Source organism: Onychomys torridus, chromosome 5 (assembly GCF_903995425.1).
Source record: "Onychomys torridus chromosome 5, mOncTor1.1, whole genome shotgun sequence".
Lineage (NCBI taxonomy): Eukaryota > Metazoa > Chordata > Mammalia > Rodentia > Cricetidae > Onychomys > Onychomys torridus.
In genome coordinates, this window is record NC_050447.1 from 56,396,257 (window position 1) to 56,416,562 (window position 20,306).

The 20,306-nt window shown below is 40.2% G+C and overlaps 1 protein-coding gene across 9 annotated transcripts in view; it reads left to right on the forward strand.

The window, feature by feature from the left end:
• The window catches only part of Ryr2 (ryanodine receptor 2), a 596,457-nt gene that overhangs the window by 532,189 nt on the left and 43,962 nt on the right, over window positions 1-20,306 (forward strand). For 7 of the 9 annotated variants that reach the window (XM_036187935.1, XM_036187938.1, XM_036187939.1 and 4 more), the window contains 6 exons: window positions 324-400; window positions 1,174-1,247; window positions 13,274-13,354; window positions 14,512-14,600; window positions 16,501-16,629; window positions 20,063-20,167. In XM_036187935.1, the coding sequence (XP_036043828.1) occupies window positions 324-400; window positions 1,174-1,247; window positions 13,274-13,354; window positions 14,512-14,600; window positions 16,501-16,629; window positions 20,063-20,167 (555 nt within the window). Of the gene's footprint in view, window positions 1-323; window positions 401-1,173; window positions 1,248-12,135; window positions 12,169-13,273; window positions 13,355-14,511; window positions 14,601-16,500; window positions 16,630-20,062; window positions 20,168-20,306 lie in introns of all 9 variants that reach the window. The other 2 variants (XM_036187934.1, XM_036187936.1) reach the window with 1 other exon arrangement.

Consider the following 20,306-nt stretch of genomic DNA (forward strand, 5'->3'; position numbering starts at 1 on the left):
CATGATGGAATGTTGACTGTCCCAATTTTGTGCAGGGCTTGTGCAAGTAACCATAGCAGCTGAGAGCCAGAGTGTAAGACCGCATCATATCCAGGAGATGGTGTTCCACATACTCCACCCACTCCCATGGCTCTTGCATTCTCTCTGCCCCTTTTTATGTGATGTTCCCTGATGGGGTGATAGAGATGTCTCACCGAAGGCTGAGTGTCCAAAAGTCACATATTCTCAAGATTTCAAACAGTGATGAGTCTCTGCATGTTTCTTTACTTTAAAAGTTAACAGCACATTTGTGCTCAGCAACCATGTGTTTTCTGTTTCTGTAGAAGATGCTGGACTACCTGAAGGAGAAGAAAGATGTAGGCTTCTTCCAGAGCCTGGCGGGCCTTATGCAGTCTTGTAGGTGAGGATATATAGTTGGTCATGCTTTATAGAGTGGCATGATTCAATGTATTTGTTTGGTATTGCACAACAGTTATTAGACAAACAAGAATTGTTCATGAACAAAGAGTTGGTAGGTGATGTCTTCTTGCCTGTCCTGTTTGTAGAGTGTTAATAATGTCTTAAGTAACACTTTAGTAGGTGTTTTCAGAGTCTGTGAGCTTAAATAGGGACCTTTGAGAATGAAGTACATTCTCCATACTTGAAAATAAGCCTTATAGTTTTGTTTTAAGACAAGGTAAAGCAGAAAATTCTGTTGAGTGTTATTTGGGAACTTTGAAGGCCATTTCAATGGGAGCATTTCTCATTTTATTTTCATAGTGATCTCTAATCATCTCATTGCAATAGTCATTTTCCACTTTTTACATTGTTTAGAATCATTCAGGAAACATTTGATTGACAAGCTTCATACAAGCTTAATGCCAGCAGTTCCAATTGCAGAAACACAACCATTTTATTTCTGCACATTTGTTAACAGTAATATTCTCTCTGAGATGAAATCTATGAACCTTGTACTTGACTTTCATATAGATCATTCTTTGTGAGCCCTAGGGAGAGGCTGGCTGGTCTGCCTCTAGGAAAATGAGAATGGAATGCAGTGGATTGGGAAATGTTTTCAGCAAATACTACCATTTAGTGCACATTTGAAAGCATTTTAGTGTGTAGGCACTTGCCTTCCTAAGCAAAGAAAACGACATGTTTGTCCTGTGAATGTCTTTTTCCTTTTTATTGTAGTGTCCTTGACCTGAATGCCTTTGAGAGGCAAAACAAAGCTGAAGGACTTGGGATGGTGACTGAAGAAGGATCAGGTATTGATCACTTCAATGGAAAGGGCTGTTGTCCCTGCTCTTCCTGAGATGTGTTCATTTGCAACTGCATTTTCAAGAAGGGAGAGTCAGAGCTACTTTTAAATAGATAACATGCTTAGGAGCTCATTTGAAAGTTCACCTCTAAAACCTATATTCCACATTAACCCTGACACCACTGTCAGTGCCCTTCCTCCTAGTTGGGTAGTCACAAAGAGATAAAAGACTAAGAGGAGACTAAGGTGGAGATTTATCAGCAAAATCAAAGTATATGCAAGAAGAGATAATATTTCACTTTCTTTGGCCATTTTAGCAAACTGTAGGCTCGTTTTCTTCCTCCTTAGGACAATCACCCATTCATCTCCTTCAGTTTCTCTTTCTCTCTATCCCCTCCTCTTTGATATACTTACCCTTCTCTCATCTTTTCAAGTCCAGATCTTGTGAAAAATCAGAGTTATTTTTTATACTTAAATAGTTGTGACTACTTTATTTAGACATTTCCCAGAGCTCATGCCATCTAAGAATGTTTCTATCAATAGAAAGATGGCCATGTAATAATGCCCTCAAATCAGGAGTCATCAGTAGTACCCTGTTCATTTTAGGAATATTTATTAAGAAAAAATATCAACTTTTTTTCAATTTCTTTTGATTCTTTTATGTCTGATTTTAAAACCATTTTAGTATCTGAGGGGCCCTGCCTATTTCTCTGCTTTTGTTTGCTTGGTCTGACTTAGACTCAGCACACTGGCAGGTGGCATATTAGGTTTTGGAACATTGCATCCTTCCTTGGATTAATTTTATTTCAAGAAGTAAATGTTGTGCCATCTGTCATTTGTCCTGTCCATTCTGAAATATTGTTGAATGAACTAATCTTTTTATGTCTGTGTATTTTTGTTCTTACTAATAGCCAAAAGGCCATTTCTTTCTTACTGTCTCCTGTCTTTTGATACTGAGACATATTGTGACCCTGCTAGGCCCATGTGGCTTCTATGTTATTGAATTTGTGATGTTTTCATAAGTAGATAAGTAGGTCCAGCCATCACCTGCAAGCCATCAGGTTCTTTAATCATTTCCTCCTGAAAAAGGGTCACCGGCACCATTCTAAACCTTCTGACACTTTCTTGCCCCAGGGCCCCATGAGAGAAATGAAGGACATTAGAAACCTCAGGGCACTTTCCTGCCTACCTCTAGCATCTCAGCATCCTGGGTATTTTTTTAGATGTACAATACCAAAAACCTTCTGCCTAAAGTTTCACTCCCTGGGTTAGAATTTGAAGTTAACTTAGTTCCCTCTGCACTTAGAGACTGTTTCAGCCTCTGAATGAGATCCAGTTATTCAATCTCATACTCTGTTTATATCCATGTCAGGGACTGGGGAGGTGGCTCAGTGGTTAAAGTATTTATCTCACAAGTGTGTAAGGACTAGAGTGTGATCCCCCAGAACCCACACAAATACTGGGTGAGCATGGTGGCAAACCTGTAATTCTGTCCTCCAAAGGGAGAGACAGGGGCTCCCCAGAGCAAGCTGGCTAGCAAAACAAGCCATATAGGTGATGCCTGGGTTTGACGGAGAGATCTTGCTTCTGTGAATAAAGTGGAGGTATGATTTCCAACATCAACCTCAGGCTTCCACATACATTTATACCCATGCACATATGCAAACACACACACACACACACACCACCACCACCACCACCACCACCACCACCACCACCACCACCACCATACACAGAACAGGAAGTGACAAAAGAAAATAAAGTCAATCATTTCCAACAAATTCTCTCTGGGTCAGCCAGATGTGGATTAGTTCCCAATCAGAAAGGCCATGACAGTGAGGCCATGGCAGTGGCCACCTGGGTATAACAGTTATGCACACCTCTCATGAAGAGTTTGGTTTTGTCTCTGCATTATTTTTTGTATCACACACAAATTACCTGGATAAATAAATCACTTTCCTATTCTATTTCCTTACAGTAGTAAATGAAAACCCTACTTTCAACTTCTTTCTCTTTTCCATTTTCTTTTCTTTCAACTACTGTCATGTACCACCTTCCTTTCCTCAGTCATCACTCATGAGCCTGGTAACTATGAAAAGCAGGCGGCTGTTTGTTTGCTTTTTGTCTAGGCTACCTATATGTACATACTTGGTAGTGACTGTTTTGTTCATTTTTTTCCTTTTTATTGTCAGTTTTGATAAGTAGATTATTTAATGTCTATCCTGCATCCTGTTCCTTTGTTTAAACATTTATAAACCCAGTTGTGTTTCTTTCTTTTTGTCTTATTTCTGTGAAGTTGAACTATCATTCATATACAAGATATGAAGGGGCCGCAGGATTTAAATAACAATGTTTTAATTATCCTCTTGTGTTTCTTTCATTTACACAATGGTCCTCAGGGGCCCAGTGTTTGCAACTGCTGTGTGAATGAAGGAGTCCCAGAATGTGTGTGCCCATCCCACTGTGATGTGTCCATCATGAACATACTGTGGCTTTATGACTGTATCATGTGCATGGCAATCTGTACCACATCAGGAATAATGACCTATGACTAGCCAGTGACTCTGCTACTGGCCTTCCAACAGGAGGTTCACCAGGTCATTTTCTCTTCCTTTGAAAAATATCACAGATTTAAAAAGTCCTTTGGCATAAAAGTTATTCTCATCCTTGGAACTAAATTTTAAAAATATAAAAAAATAGTGTAGCCATTTTACTCTTCAAAGAGACAATGTTTACAACCTCTGAAGGGCAGTGCAGGAACAAGGGAAGAAAGAGGGGTGGGCTATTTATTTATTTGTTTTTAGTGGAACCTAGTATGTCAAGAAGACTTTTACAAGAAACATACTAGAACACTCCACTCGTTCCTGATCTCTGATAGTACTACAGCATCTCCAGCTCTACTTTAAGAATTCTTGTAGTGATTCACTTTGGGTGTGTGCCTGTTATTCCTGTCCTCAGGTCATTCATTTTTTTAATATTCTGTAAAAGTGAAGAAAAGCTCATACCTCTTTGGAGAAGGAAAAATTGGTCATCCTTCCAAAAATCCTTAATCCTCCATTCAAGGCTCATCTCACACAGGGTTGGCACTGGGGAAACAAACAATTGCTTGGCTGTATCTACTTAGCCATTTTTAATGGCTGTTTTAATGAAATGATGCCTGTTCCTGGTGGTGATAATATTGCCACAGTTACAAAACTCATGAACTCATATGAATGAAGGTTCTGGTGCCCACAGCTCCCCCAGTAAGGGAAGCTATGGGCTGGATGTTACAGGTGAAGAGACAGATGAATCAGGAAGGTGACTTGACTTGGTAGATATCACACATCTGTCTGGCAAGGCCAAGGTGGAAATATGGGCATGCTGCTTCATTCCAGTGAGTTTGTGAATTCCATGAGCTGAGCCAATTTTTGCACTTTTCTTGTGGAAGCTTCAAAACCTTTCTTTTCTTTATTTTATTTTGAAATTTATACTGGTATTGGTCTAGTCCTACTCTGATCAGGAGAATTCCCTTAGGAGCCAGGGGTTAGTTTCGGGTTTGTATATACATATTTTGGATGAGTGATGGGCTTTCCTGCTTTCTGACTACAGTTGTTGCCATGTCAGTTTGTACCATCTCCTCTGTTGTTTCTGCTCTCTACGAATTGTCTTCCATTTCGACAAAGACCTCTGTGTCCCAGTTAAAAACAAGCAAAACAACAAAAACCAAAGAGACGAAAAAAAAAAAAAAAAAAAAACCCTAAAAACCTTTAGAAACTGCATTTGGTGGCTGTGTGGTATACTCAATATTGCCCTTTCTGCCTCTATGTACATTTTATACTCATATAGCTTCTTAAAACTAACACCATGCCAATTGGGTATAGTGCTGCAGGCATTTGATCTTAGCACTTGGGAGGCAGAGGAGTTTGAGGCCACCCTGATCTACATCCTGAGTTCCAGAACAGCCAAGACTACATAGTGAGAAACTGTCTCAGGAAAATCAATCAAACACATACACACATAATGCCTATATTAGTATTTTCATCTCAGCTGTGGATTTTTAGCTTTTTCTTTCTCAGCACCATTTAACCTCACTATCAAGTCATCAGGAATCTAAAAGTGTAGTTTTTCTTCTTTCAGAACTCTTCTGGTTCGCAACAGAAGAGATTGTGTTTTGTTTTGATCATTGTGAATATCATGGGCAAGATAAACCTCTGAAGTTGATCTGATTCTATATAATTTTTTTATTAAAAGTAAATCCCTTCTAAACATTAAACTGCAAACACTCCTACTCCCCAATCTCAGCTCTATTTAAAGTATTTTACCTTGAAGTTTTAATATTTATTGAGACTGCCAAATTCATGTGAGGGTGAAGTAACAAAGATTAATTTTAATTAAATAAATGTGATTTTATTAATTTTGAGGGATTGGCTACCTTAACTTTTATTAAAGTTTTTTTTTTTTTTTTTTTTTTTTTTTTTTTTTTTTTTTTTTTTTTTTTTTTTTTTTTATTAAAGAGACTAGCTTTCTCTCATCCAAGATTTTCAAATTCCATTCAAAAGTGAGTCTTGGTGTCCTATACATTTTATTCTGTCCCCTTGATTTTAGGAAAGACTTTGATGTTGGTTCATGGAACCATACAAGTTTTCTTTTGAACCTTTGAAGCACTCAGTGGAGTGTCTGAGAGGTGCTGGCTGGTGTCCTAGGCACTGGAGGAGATGATTATGAGAATTCCATGTTATATAGAGATTTACAACCATACAACTTCAGTTGCTTGGTATGAGTGAATTGCCTGGAAATCCCTCCAGCTGAGGTCATGACTTGTCATAATAGGGATGAAATCTGGCCTGAAGTGGGAGTCTTTATGGAGAAAGAAGCCAGCTATTCCATGTGGAAGGGGCAACACATAAAAGTTTATTATGCAGAACAAAAGGTAGGATTGTGGATAACATCAGATTGAAGAGATAACTTGATTAGTGTAGATAGTTGAAATAGAGTTAATGATGTCAATGTAAAAACCCAAAGTCATACCTCAAAAGGAATAGGAGAGACTTTATTCTAGAGCCAAGTATGAGAGACCATATCTTAGTATGGTAACATAAAGGCAGAGTTTTTGCATCTGGACTGTCAGTCAGTCCTGACAATAACCACGTGGAGACTTCTTATTAATTATGAAAGCTTGGCCATTAGCTTAGGTTTGTTTTTAGCTAGCTCTTATAACTCAAATTAACCCATTTCTATTAAGCTATGTACTTCCCCAAGGCTCGTTTACCTCATCTATGTACTTTCCAAGCTGCCTTTTCCATGTCTGGTGCCTCCTCAGACTCTGCCCTTCATCTCCTCAGAGTTCTCTCTGCCATGAAATTCTGCCTAGTTACTGGCTGTTTAGCTTTTTTAATAAACAAATCACAGTGATATATATTCACATAGTGTAAAGAATATTTCACAGTGACCATTTCAAGAAGTTTTTTTTTTGTTTTAATAGTAACAGAACAAATGAAGTCATAAATAAAGATATTTAAAATACATTGATGGAAACGTCAAGTAGGTGGGTTATAAAAGGTGAGGAAATCTCTGCTGTAGGCCTTAGCTGTTATCTGGTGCCATTTTGGTTGGATGCCCAGGTCTATTTGTACATTACAAAGGATTTACCTAATAACCATAAGGATACTAAGTCACCTTAACTAGCTATTTATAAGGTTAAAATATTCCCAGATAGTTTGATTCTGCATGGGAAACTTTTCAGCTCTCCACAAATCACAGAAATTCTGATCAGATCTGTCATTTAGCCTTGTAGAATGTAGAACATGCAGGTCTGCCTTTTTCTGGGAACTTTAGTTTACAATGGGAAACCTTGGAAAATCTTCTCTGTCCTGCCAAGAAATTTCTGTTTCTTTCTGGAACCATAGCAGATATTTAAATAAGTGATGTTGTATGCAGTGTTAGGCAACCCAACTTGGATGAAGGTCCTAACATCACTGGTAGGAGAACGTGTCTAAGTTGCCCTGGCATTAAAGTACACAAATTTTTCAGGAAGACTATTGTAATAAACAGACCACCAGTCCTCCAAAGACAGTGGCCATCATTCATTCCTTCATGGCTGTCAGAGAGCCCTAAGGTATGTCTAGTGACAGATTTTAGGGACATATTCAGAGAGAACTTTTCATCATGAAAGGAATACAACTGTTTATCTGGAGAGCATTCTCACTGGGTTGGTGCTTTTGGACTTTGAGGCAACATTGGGGATGAAGGTGATCACTGTCTGTAGGGAAGGAGGTCAGCTAGAATGTGGATGAAAGACAGCAGGAATTTCAGGGAGAAAAGTGACCACTGAGATGCAAAGTTCTGGCTGTAAGAGAAGCAATCTCCCATAGTTTGGGAGTGCCTGCAGCTATTTCAATCGACTGGAGTAACAAAATGCTCAGTCAGTCTGCTGTCTTTTTTATTGTTGTGGCCTCTGAAATAGGAACATCTTGTACACACAATTTCTCACTAACTCAGTTTTAGTGAATGTGTCTTGTGGAATTTATAGAGTGTTTCTGATACAGCCTACTTAAATATGCTGTTTTAAAAGTCTAGGTTGTTTGACCTGTGGCTTCATTGCTTCAAAGCTTTACATTTGCTCCTTGACTTAGGTTTCTACTGCTGTGATTAAACACCATGACCAAAACAAGAAGAGGAGGAAAGGGTTTATATAAGCTTACAACTCTCATGTCACACTCTTTCACTGAGGAAAGTCAGGGCAGGAACTGAAGACAGGAACCTAGAGGTGAAACTGAAGCAGAGGCCATAGAGGAATGCTGCTTACTGGATTATTCCCCCATTACTTGCTCAGCCAGCTTTCCTAAAGCCCCCAGCACCATCTGTTCATGAGTAGTACTTCACCCAGTGGGCTGGGCCTACCCTTAACAATCATCAGTCAAGAAGACATACCACAAGCTTGCCATAGACCAGGCTTGTGGGGCAATTTTTTCAACTCTGGCTTCCTCTTCCAAAATGACTCTAGCTATGTCAAGTTGACATAAATCAAATAACACGCTCCTTTTATGCTTTGCAAATTTCAGAGCAAAGCATCTTTATGAGTTTGAGCTAATTCAGTTGCTCAAACACAAATGAGAAAGTAGGGAGTTTATTCTTCTCTATAACAAAGTGGGACATTCAAGGTAAAAGACTGCTTGTAGTAATTTCTTTTCCTGTTTGTAGCTAAAGTTTTCTCCAGTCCTGCCCAGCCCCATGGACCCTGCAAATGCTTATAAAATAATCACTCAGAAGCTTCTACTAATTAAACTGCTCGGCCATTAGCTCAGGCCTACCACTGACTAGCTCTTACACTTAAACATAACCTATATGTTGTCACATGTTCTGTGGCTTTACATGTTGCTCCCTGGACGGCAGGCTGGTGTCTCCTGATTCAGCCTTCCTGTTCTCAGAATTCTCTTCTGCTTGTCCTGCCTATACTTCTGCCTGGCTAATGGCCAATCCACATTTTATTTATACAGAGCGATATCCGCAGCACCTGTTTCTGTGATTGAACATCATGACAGGGACAACTTAAGGGAGAAAGGATTCAGTGGATTCACAGTTCAAGGGAACAGTCCATCATGCTGGGAAGTCAAGGCAGCAGGAGCCTGAATAGCTGGTTATGCTGGAGCCATGGCCAAGAAACAGAGCACAACAAATGTTATACTCAGCTACTCTCTCTACTTTGTACAGTCCAGGATCCCTCACTCAGGAAACAGTCCTGTACACAGTCTGTTACTGTGTACATAATTCAGATAATTCCCCACAGGCATGGCCATAGTCTATCTTCTAGGTGATTATAGACTGTCAGATTTGATAGTTAATGCTAATCATCATACTTCCACAAAGTCACATATTGGAAATGGTTTCCTTGGGTTCTAAAACATAAGTTCATAATGTGAAGAACATACAGTATACATGATAGTTGTTACTCCAAGATTTCAATAGTTACTGATGCTAGCTTTACAAAGTCTAGGTGGGATGGCACACTGGATTCAAAAAGATGATGAAATCTGGAAATGTGCTGTTCTCTGCCTGCCTCCTCTATCAGACTATGGGCTTATTCAGCTTCAGGGCACTGTTCACCCAAAATGGCATCTGGCCTAGAGGAGATATTGGATGCTTATTGACAGTCACTGGACTCAGATTTTAACCTGCAAATGACTATATGGTCTGAGTCAAGTTCCCTATATTCCAATTTGTGGGTTGAATTTTAAAAAAGATTATACCTACTTAGTTTATATTATTATAAGTCTCAAGTGAAATCATGTTTCTAGCACAAAATCATGGTCACTCAATGTGAACTATAAGACCATTTTGAAAGAAGTAATTCTTTGCTAGTAAAATAGTAAGATAACTATAGATGTTATGATTAAGCTGCTTAAAAAGTGATATTAAAACTAAATCCATGCAATTAAGTCCCCAAGTTTTTACTACTTAATGGTATTTTCAGTATTAATTTTTCAGCTTTGACATCATACAAAATAAATATTTAGGTCCTTTAAAAATCAATTTTAATTAATTTTCTCCATTGCCATGGAGTATTTCTGTGATCATTTAAATGAGGGCTATTGGGAGAAGTCTTTTGATATGGACACAGTTACAGTTCTCATTATTAGAGATATTGATATAACAAGCCCCTGCAACAGTGGAAACACTGGTCTTTGGGGCCTTTTCTTTTACAATTATTATTTATGGGCATTCTAAATAGAAGTTTCACATATGTTATTAAATTTTATGGACCTATTAATAAGTATAGTCAATTAATTGTACACTAATATTAGCAGCAACTGAACCAAGCTTTAGCTGGGAAAGAGGCTAAGAACTTCGAAGTATCCATGGTGATTCTGAATAATCCCTGGTTCTACACACAGACACATAGACACAGACACACAGACACAGATACAGAGACACAGAGACACAAAGACATACACACACACATAGAGATACAGAGACACAGACAGACAGACACATAGACACACACACACACACACACACACAGAGACAAACACAGACACAGGTATTGGTTGAAATATTAAGGCCACTCCACGTAGTTAAAAGGGAGGTTTATTTTGTGGGGTAACTTACAAGTGAAGCCATAGGTTACAGGGTCTGGGAAAGGTGAAGCACAGTCCAGCAGTGTTCTCTATAGAACTCTGCTCAGTCTACCTCCAGAATCCAGGATCTAAAAACCAAGAGAGCCAGCACATCTGGATCTCGGGTCTTCAGGGCTCCTGTCTTGGCTCTGCCTTCTAGGTGTGACAGTTACAGAAGCCTCAATGGGGGTAGTACTTCCAGGTCAAAGCTGGAACAGCTACCCACTACACACATGCACACACACACACACACACACACACACACACACACACACACCCCTCTATCCCCAGCACAAATGTCTTATTCAACTTATTAAACATATACTCATTTGTTGTATAAGCTGGGTAAACGAGCTGTAAGAATAACAGTGTGTTAACATTATTAGGTCACATGAAAGTGGAATCACTGTTTCATTCTTAGTTTAAACAAACAAGTCTATCTAGTTTCTTCACAATGAAAATTTAAAATGCTGTGACTGTTTTGCTCCTTTACCATGAAGGTGACTTCCATAAACTATAAATACAATGAAATATAAACAAATATCTCTCAGACACAGTCCTTACTGTGTCCTCAACACTGCTCCTCATGTCAACCTTTTAAAATTATTCTTTTTACAATTTATAAACATCCCACAGATGATGAAGAGCCACTGGCAGAGCACAGGGTAGCCCCATTTTATAGATGGAAAGAACTAAGATGCAAAGAACAAGCTCCTCACAAGCAACAGCCTCTAAACAATCCCCTCTGTATGTTAGTATTAGGCATCTTAAGCTGCTGATAAAGTGAAGCAGAGGGCTGTGCTCTATTATATTCATATCAGCCCCTACAAGACTGTTATAAATATCCCAAGACTGTAAAAGCACTTTCAACTCCACCTAACTCCTCCATTTCATCACTTGTTATTAATCTTAGTTTGCATCTGACTGAGGGATTTCCTTTGCATATATCACAAAACTTGTTGATTGTGCACCATCTGCAGACATAAAGCCAACTCTGTCTCTGTTACTAGACCACATCCTGGCAGCATGGGCGATGGCAGCATTTTAACTGAGTAGCAGTGAGTTCATTAGGCAGAAGCATGCTGGTATAAACGTGACTTCACTGATAGTGAGTAGAGGCTTGGCTCATCTCCTCCCATCCTTCTGCCCTCTCTCCCCTTCTTCTGCTGTATGCAGTGTCCTTAAATAAGTGAAGTTTAAGTTGTATGTGTTTAAGCTTAAATGAAGAAAACACCACTATGCCAACAATAATGAGTTTGGTTGTAACTTATTTCACATTAGGCACACAAGTAGACTATCTCAATATCGTTAGAGTTTTTTTTTCTGAATATTTTCCACAAGGCTTGTATTAGCCATTAGCATTTTGCACACTGAAAAAAAATACATGAATATGCTATTTTCCATTTTCTGAAATAAAAATATCAATGGGCTCACAGGGAAAGAATCAATATGTCTGAATGAACTCATGATTTTTTGATTTCAATATCATTTTTGAAGAGTCTCCTGATTTATATGGCTCATGAAAATGATACCCAGAATCATCAATGGAGAGTTTAGCTTGTCTATCAGCCTAAACTGTTCTCCTATCATGGACCTAAGCGTTGAGGAATGGACTTATCAGCCATGTGTGGAGGTTCCTCTTAATCTTTGAACTTGCTGCATCATTAGATTGGTATACTTGGCGATTTTTATCATGTCTTGGGGGTAAATAGGGAACAAGTACAGTGATTATATATATACCTTTTTAATGTTTACATTAGTTATCAAAATGGTTTTGCTTCCTACCCTTACCATTATATGAAGCCTCTCACTTTGAAAGTCACAGACTACGGACTGGTAAGTCCATCAGCTCTCTTGTCTCCATGATCATTCATTTTTCTAGCTGAGCACATGAACATTGGTTGCGTAGTATTCTTTTTAAACCCAAACTATTTCTAGCCTGTGAAGTTGTTATTTTATTTAAAAACACTAGAACATCCATTCACTGGCAGAAAAGCTTTTTTTTTTTTTTTTGGTCATTTTTGCTTTCTAAACAAATATACATTCCCAAGAAGACATTCATAACTTTGACATTTATTCCCATTGCACATCTTTACTTTAACAATCAGTTTTCATTTGTGTGATGCTGTTTCATGTTTGTTTCTTTCCTTGTGTTTTTGTGTCTTGAAGGATACTGTGATTGTGAATTGCAAAATAGGTAAGGGATCAAGCCCTTTTCCAAGTCTTCATCCTTAGTCATGAAGTATTCGTAGTTTTTATAATTCAATGTGGCTTCTGCCTGAGGGATGTCCATCTTGTTTTCTTACCCTTCTGTGTTAGTGATCAGCTCTCAGCTGAACCTCCAAGTCTTTCTTGGGGTTTCACATGGACAATACTTCCCATCATTTGAAAACACCCCCCAATAGACACCTGAGGTACTGGCTTTTTAGTTGACAAGTTGATGAAAAATTAAAGTGCGTTGACCATTTCCAGCAGTTGACAATTTTCATGAAACTCTTTTAATTATTATTTATTAAAAGAAACCCTTGGTGCTATTTTATAGGTATGTTAGTGGTTTGCCAAGAGCCATGTGATGATGCCTTGAGAGCAAAGCAAGTCTAACATTTATAAAAGATGTAGAGTTCATCACTATGCACAAAACAAGGTAGTGGGGAAGGAAGCTTCAACCTTTGGGTTTTTGTAAAATGTTGCCAACCCATGCTGCTACTTTTAACACAGAGAAATCTGAGTTTTAAGATTTATCTGTTCTTTTCTGACAAAGAAAAAGTACATCTATCTGCCAAGCGCATGATCCTAGGAGCTTCAGATAGAAGCGTGGTGGCTGGAACTGGGTTCTGTTCTGGGTGCAGAAAGCTGCTAGCTGGATATGCAAGTGTTGGAGGTGGGGGCAAGAGGGAGGGCACCTGAGGATGGTCACACTCATCCTCTACCCTTCCCACAGGAGAGAAGGTACTGCAGGATGACGAGTTTACCTGTGACCTCTTCCGATTCCTGCAGCTGCTTTGTGAGGGACACAACTCAGGTGGGTGATCTGCAACCCTGGATGATGACAGCAAGGAAGTGACCCTCGCAGTTATGACAGCAGCAACCCATAGCTTCCAGCTGGAGTTGAGCTTCTGAGTTGGTGGGGATTGAACATTGTTTTACAGGCACTGAGCACTGTGCCATGGCAGTTGATAAGTGGTATTACTGCTTCGAAAGTCTTTGCATAGCTTTTTCACATCCCCCTCCCTCCCTCTCCCTCCCTAGTCCCTTGTTCTTCTTCTTCTCCCCCTCCCCTCTTTCCCTCTCCTTCTCTGTCTTCCACTCTTATTCACTCCCTTCCCCCACTCCCTATACTTTTGTTCCCTTTCTCCCTCCCAGTTTTTGAGACAACGTCTCATTGTATAGCCTTAGCTGGCCCCAAACTCGCTGTGTACACCAGCCTGACCTTGAACTTGCAGCACTCCTTCAGCCTCTGCCTCCCAAGTGCTGAGATTACCAGTGTGCACCATGTCTCTGGCTTTGCTTGATTCTTCCCAGTATTGCAATGTTAGTGAAAACAAGGGGTGTGAAAATCATCATTATCATCATCATCATCATCATAATTAGATATTTTCACAGCAATGTGGACAGCTGTCTCTTTTGTACTAGTTTTACTGACTTGGATGTATACTTGTTTATGTTGCTTGGTGTATTTCTACTCCTGGTTTTCATACCCAGCTCTTGGCCAGCCTCAGTATTGTCTTTGTTTTCTAAACATTTTTTGTAATACTTCAGAACAGAAGATTCCTGAATAAATAATTGTGTTTTATGTTCTCAGTGATGGAAACTTTCTCAGTCATTTATGTGGCCAGAGCTCTAGAGTGTGGGATAAGATGATGTTAGCAATGTCTTAATCTGGAATTGAGTGTTGACATTCTATGAAGCTTCTATGGACGTTTTGGGAGATAATTACTGAATTTAGTCTTTGTTTATGTGGCTGGAAATCAATTCAAGGGCCTTACACATGTGAGGCAGGCTCTCGACCACTAGTTAACTGGTGGTTTATAGGAAGTACAAGTGATTTCACATTCAAAGGATCAGAAAAAACACTACCCTTTGCCACCCTAATGTTACTGTTGAGGGCATCAGTGACTTGTAGGGTCACTTATTTTGTACTTCTGAGGGGATCTTAATAAAAAAATTGGTTTTATGTAGATTTTCAAAATTACCTGAGAACTCAGACTGGCAACAATACAACTGTCAATATCATCATCTCTACGGTGGACTACCTCCTCCGAGTGCAGGTAAGTGGTCACACCTGCCAGCTCCAAGTGGCACTGGGGTCAGCTGGACAACTGCAGAAGTGCTGTGAAGTGGGTTTGAATGTGTGTGGATTTATGGCCAGATAAGTCGTGGGCTTTGTCTTTGATCACAACCTTCCCATAATTCTTAGGGAAAACTGGCAGTACTTTGGCCCCTGGCCGACTCCTAACATGCCCATTGTTTTCTCTGTGTATATGTATGTTTTTTGTAACCTCTCATTTTGAGCTCAGTGGTATTTTAGATTCATTTCTGTAGTATGAAGCACTTTGATGCATGGTTCTTGCTTCTTGAGCTGAGACAGTACTGGGGAGAGTATTTGAAACATTCCTAAAAGTAGGACAGTCCATCCCACCGCTATACTCAACTTTGACGTTCCAAGCTTAGTTTGATAATTGTCTTAATATTTTCACTGTTTTAATTTCACCTTAACATCTTGTGGCTTAGAAATACCTCTGAGGCCGTACTGGTGTCTAACCTGTTTGCCAGGTTGGAGCTAAAGGGATGAGGCTGGAATAATGATAATAACTCTATAAAGGTTTTATTTCTCTCATTGTCCTCTAAAAATGTCAGGCCCAGTATTAAACAAATAAACAGAAACCTAGAAGTTCAAAACTCCCAGTTTTTTTCTTGATATTTAAAAAAATCCCTGGTACCAGGATTCTGACCCAAAGTCTTGAGTTCACACTGTATCCCAGGAAGCCCTTAAACTTGTGATTTTTGTCTTAGGTTGTCTCCCATCCCCAACAGCTGGGATTATAACATGACATCGCCAGGCCAGGCCTATATTGCTTTGGAAATAAATGAGCATGGCTATTTCAGTCCCTTCCTTCCCCTTCTCTTTCTTTCTCCTCCCCTCCCCTCCCCTCCCCTCCCCTCCCCTCCCCTCCCCTCCCCTCCCCTCCCCTTTCTCTCCTCTTCCCTCCTCTCCCTTTCTCCTCTCCTCCCCCCTCCTCCCCTCCTCTTCCTCTCCTCTTCCCTCCTCTCCCTTTCTCCTCTCCTCCCCCTCCTCCCCTCCCCTTCCTCTCCTCTTCCTCCTCTCCTTTTCTCCTCTCCTCCCCCTCCTCCCCTCCCCTTTCCTCCACCTACCCTCTGTTCTACTCTTTTTTTCAACTTTATCCCCTCCTCTCTTCCTCCCTCCTTCTTCCCCACTCTCCTCACTATCTACCCCTTCCTTCATTCCTTCTTTCTTCCCATCTTTCTCTCCTTGATAGGAGAAAAGTCCATTAAGAAACAAATATATCAAAAGGCTCTTGGTAAGTTCTTAAAGACTATGTCATCAAACTCAAATGTAGTTCATATGTTCAACAAAATTATATTATTCATTTAGCCAACAGAGGCTTCTTCCAAGTGTGAGTACATGGGACATATCTGTGAGTATCAATCTCACAGGTGTTGCTTTTCAGCTCTTAGTGATCATGAGCAGGCCAGCCACTGTCCTTAGCTACAAAAGCTAGGAGCACCATGGAATTCTCTTGCTGAACTACTCCTGGCTCCTCTGGAGAAAAAGGAAGGCAGGTATCTGCAGACCCCAAAACATTGTTCTGTGGCCTGTCTGCTTGTCCGGCTCATATTATAAACATCCAATTTCACCCAGTGGACAAATACATTAGTCTTCCTGAATTATTACAGTGTTGAAATCAAGGTGATCAGAGAGGAATTCTTGAAGCTAAGTTCTTTGCTTGTTATTTTGAGGGAGGTGTTTCTGGGGATGCTGGGGGTGTTCCACACTGTGTACTTGGGGAGAATGCTGATGACCGGCATCTTCTTCCCCACTTTCTTTTTGCCGCTGTATCTAAGATCTCTATCTGTGCAGGCTCTAAATCTGGCTGGGGCAATGATAACTGGCTAATGCCCTTCCACAGCATGTTCTCTGCTTTCCAGGAGTCCATTAGTGATTTCTATTGGTACTACTCTGGGAAAGACATCATAGACGAGCAGGGCCAACGCAATTTCTCCAAAGCCATCCAAGTGGCAAAGCAGGTGTTCAACACTCTCACAGAGTACATCCAGGTAAACATCAAGACATTTCTGCTATTTATAAAAGAAAAAAAAAACAGTTTTAAAGAGACTCTTCTGACTAGGCCTGGTACTACAGACTTATATTCCAGATAATCAGGATGTGAGGTAGAAAAATCCAAAATTCAAGGCCTGCCTGGCCTACAGAATGAGTTCTGGGCTAACCTGAGCAACTTAGTGAGACCCTGTCTCAAAATAAAAAGTAAAGCGGGCAGATGATGTAGCTGAATGGTAAAACATTTGCTTGGCATGTGTGAAGCTCTAGGTTCAATCCCCAATACTTATAGGGGCATGGGTCTCAGGCTGGACTGGTCATTGGTTGGCCATTCTCACAATTTCTTTATCACCCTTACACCAGCACATCCCATAGACAGGACAGACTATAGGTCAAAGTTTTGTGGCTGGTTTGGTTTTCCACTCCCTCCACTGTAAGTCTTGCCTAGTCATAGGAGGTGGCCAGTTCAGGCTACATATTTCCTTTTGCTAAGAGTCTTAGCTGGGGTCATCCTTGTAGATTCCTGGGAGTTTCCCTTTCACCAGGTTTCTACTTGACCCCGAAATGGGCCCCTTTCCAGTTTGCTCTTTCAGTACACTCCCCCTACCTCCCGCCACCTGATCCCTCATGTTCCTTTCCATCCCAGCCCATCCCCAGTCTACCCATGAAATCTCTTCTGTTTCCCCTTCCAGGGAGATCCAATTGTCCCCCTAGAGCCCTTCTTGTTACCTTCATGTTACAATCTGTGGATTGTAGCATTATCCTTTACTTTACAGCTAATATTCACTTATGAGTGAGTATATACCATGTTTATTTTACTGTGTCTGGGTTACCTCACTCAGGATGATTTTTTTCTAGTTCCATCCATTTGCCTTTGAGTTCCATGATGCCATTGTTTTTAACAGCTGTTTAATATTCTATTGTGTAAATGCACCACATTTTATTAAAGTCTTACTTTGACTCAAAACCTTAAGTATCTCCCAAAGGAAGTCATTACTAAACAAAGACCCAGTTGATTTTGTGCTGTTCACCTTTGACTTTTTGGTCTGCTCTCCTTGATACTTGTACCATGCATTCCTGTGTTGCAACTGCACTTCCATAGTACTGAAATCCTACAGATTCATTGTTTTGTGGCCAGAAGCAGGGCAAGTACAGAGAGATGGGAAGGGGAGGAGAAGGCACACATATGCTAAGGCACATGTGTGATGCCAAAGGACGTATTTCAGGAATTAGTTCTTGCCTTACATCTTGTTCAGGCACTGTCTCTTGTTTCTGTTCCTGAGTAAGGTACTTCAGTCTGGCCTGCAAGCGTTCCTACAATCCTCCTGTCTCCACCTCCCATCTTGTCTTAGTTGGGGTTTTATTTGCTTTGAAGAAACACTATGACCACAACAGCTCTAATAAAGGAAAATACTTAGTTGGGGCTGGCTTACAGTTTCAGAGGTTTATTCTGTTATTATCATGGTGAGAGGTGTGCAGGCAGACATGGTGCTGGAAAAGGAGCTGAGAGTTCGATATCTTTATCCACAGGTAGCATAAGGAGACTGTGTGCCACAGTGAATGTAGCTTGAGCATATGAGACCTCAAAGCCTGGCCCCACAGTGACACACTTCCTCAGACAAGGCCACACCTCCTAATAGTGCCACTCCCTATGGACCAAGTATTCTAGCATACACACACACACACACACACACACACACACACACACACACACACAAGTCTATGGGAGCCATACCTATTCAAACTGCCACACCCCTCAAATGTAGGAGGACTGGCATAACAAATGTGCACCACTGAATCTGGCTTTTTTTTTTCTTTTAAATGTGAGTCATAGGGATAGAATTCTTCTCATCAAGCTTACATAAGTGCTTTTTATCCATTGATCCATCTCCCTGGCCTGACATTAATATTTAGGAGTTTATTTTAACAATCACTGAATTCACTTTGTGAGGATTACTTGTGAATTCAATAAGTTGCCTCTTTGTATATCAGGCTTAGCCAGCCTGCAGTGATTCAGTGCTCCACCAGGCGGGAGGACATTTACCCTGTGTTTCTGGAAGTAATAATGTTTTAAATAATGCATTTAATATGTAACATATATTTAAGAAACTACTTGTTATGTACACTTAATATAAGATTGGTTGAATAATAAGGCTTCTAATTAGAGGTTCCTTGTCTGTCCCTGACTATTGAGCTCATGTTTACAATGATGTGGCTTGGTTTGGCTTATGAGGGAGTCCAAAGCTAGAGAGCTCTTTCAGCCAGTAGCTTTCCAAAAAATTATTTTAATAGAGTCAATTCCCTTGGATTCAAGATTTATGAAATTAATGATCAAGTATTAATTTTTAAATTGTCAGTAGTTACATTGTTTGCTAAATAATTATACAACTGAAACATCAAAGAGGGGTTGTTTTTATGTGAATATTGTATCCATGTTACGACTTAGGAATAAGAAAAGATTTCTTCTTCACCTAAGTGTATTCTTATATTTTTGTTTTTTGAAAGAGGGTCTCATGTAGTCCAGACTAGTCTCTAGCTACTAAGTAGCAGAAATGACCTTGAACTCCTCTCTGTTGCTGGTATTGTTATGCCCAGATCACTGGGACCCCCAAAAAACTACTACAGAGACCAAATAGCGCATGTAAACACAAAGAGTCTTTATTTCAAGCTCCAGAGCTTGGTTGGTCCCTCTGTCTGTCTAACAGAGAGCCCTGAGCTCAGGTGGGGAAGTGTTTTTATCATAGCAGAAGTTGGGGTGAGGAGATTTCCAGGGGCCAGGACCCTGATTTGCTGACAATTGTCTAGGGGTATCTGTAAAACAAAAACAGGTGTGTGCTAGACTCAAAGACATCTGGCCACCTCATCTAATGGTTGGAATGTTTGGGATGTCAGGTACTTCCTCACCCCTGGGTGGATCCCTGGGTGGTATCAGCTTAAGGCTTTTCTTGGATCTGGGTGCTGCCTGCCAATAAGACGGTCAGAGAAGCTGTGTCTAGGCCCCTAAGCCTGTTATGGCTGCTGTGTGGTCAAGCTGTTTTGGGGCCCCTGCACAGTATCGCAGGCCTGTGCTACCACACTTGTTTTACATATTCTTTTAACACAAGGTAGTGACTATTGATTTGACTAAGCGACCCTTTTCCTAAACAGACGAAATAATCTGTGTCTCCAGTGTTTTCATCTATATATAGAAACAAAGCATCAAAATACCCAAGAAGTTCTTAGGGACAGTTAACCAGACAGTCTGGGGAAGAACATTCACTGTCAAGGGCACCTTATTCCTACCATGTCTCTTTCATTTTAGCATCTCTCTTCAGAAATAAGGAGCTGGGGATAAGATATATAAACAAGGAATTATTTTTTTTTCTTTTCCTAAAATTTACTTAGTCAAATAGATAATTCTAAATGATCACTGTCCCTCTGTTCATGCTGCAGGGTCCTTGTACTGGAAACCAGCAGAGCTTGGCACACAGCAGGCTGTGGGATGCTGTTGTGGGCTTCCTGCATGTATTTGCTCACATGCAGATGAAGTTGTCTCAGGTAAGTCAGTGGCCTTTAACTGAGTGGGTTCAACATGGATTATAACCACCAGCAACTACACATGCATCTTATGTTTTGATATTATCTCTTCTACATCACTTTCCCTTGGGTCTTTTATTCTGTCAAATATTCTAGTTTT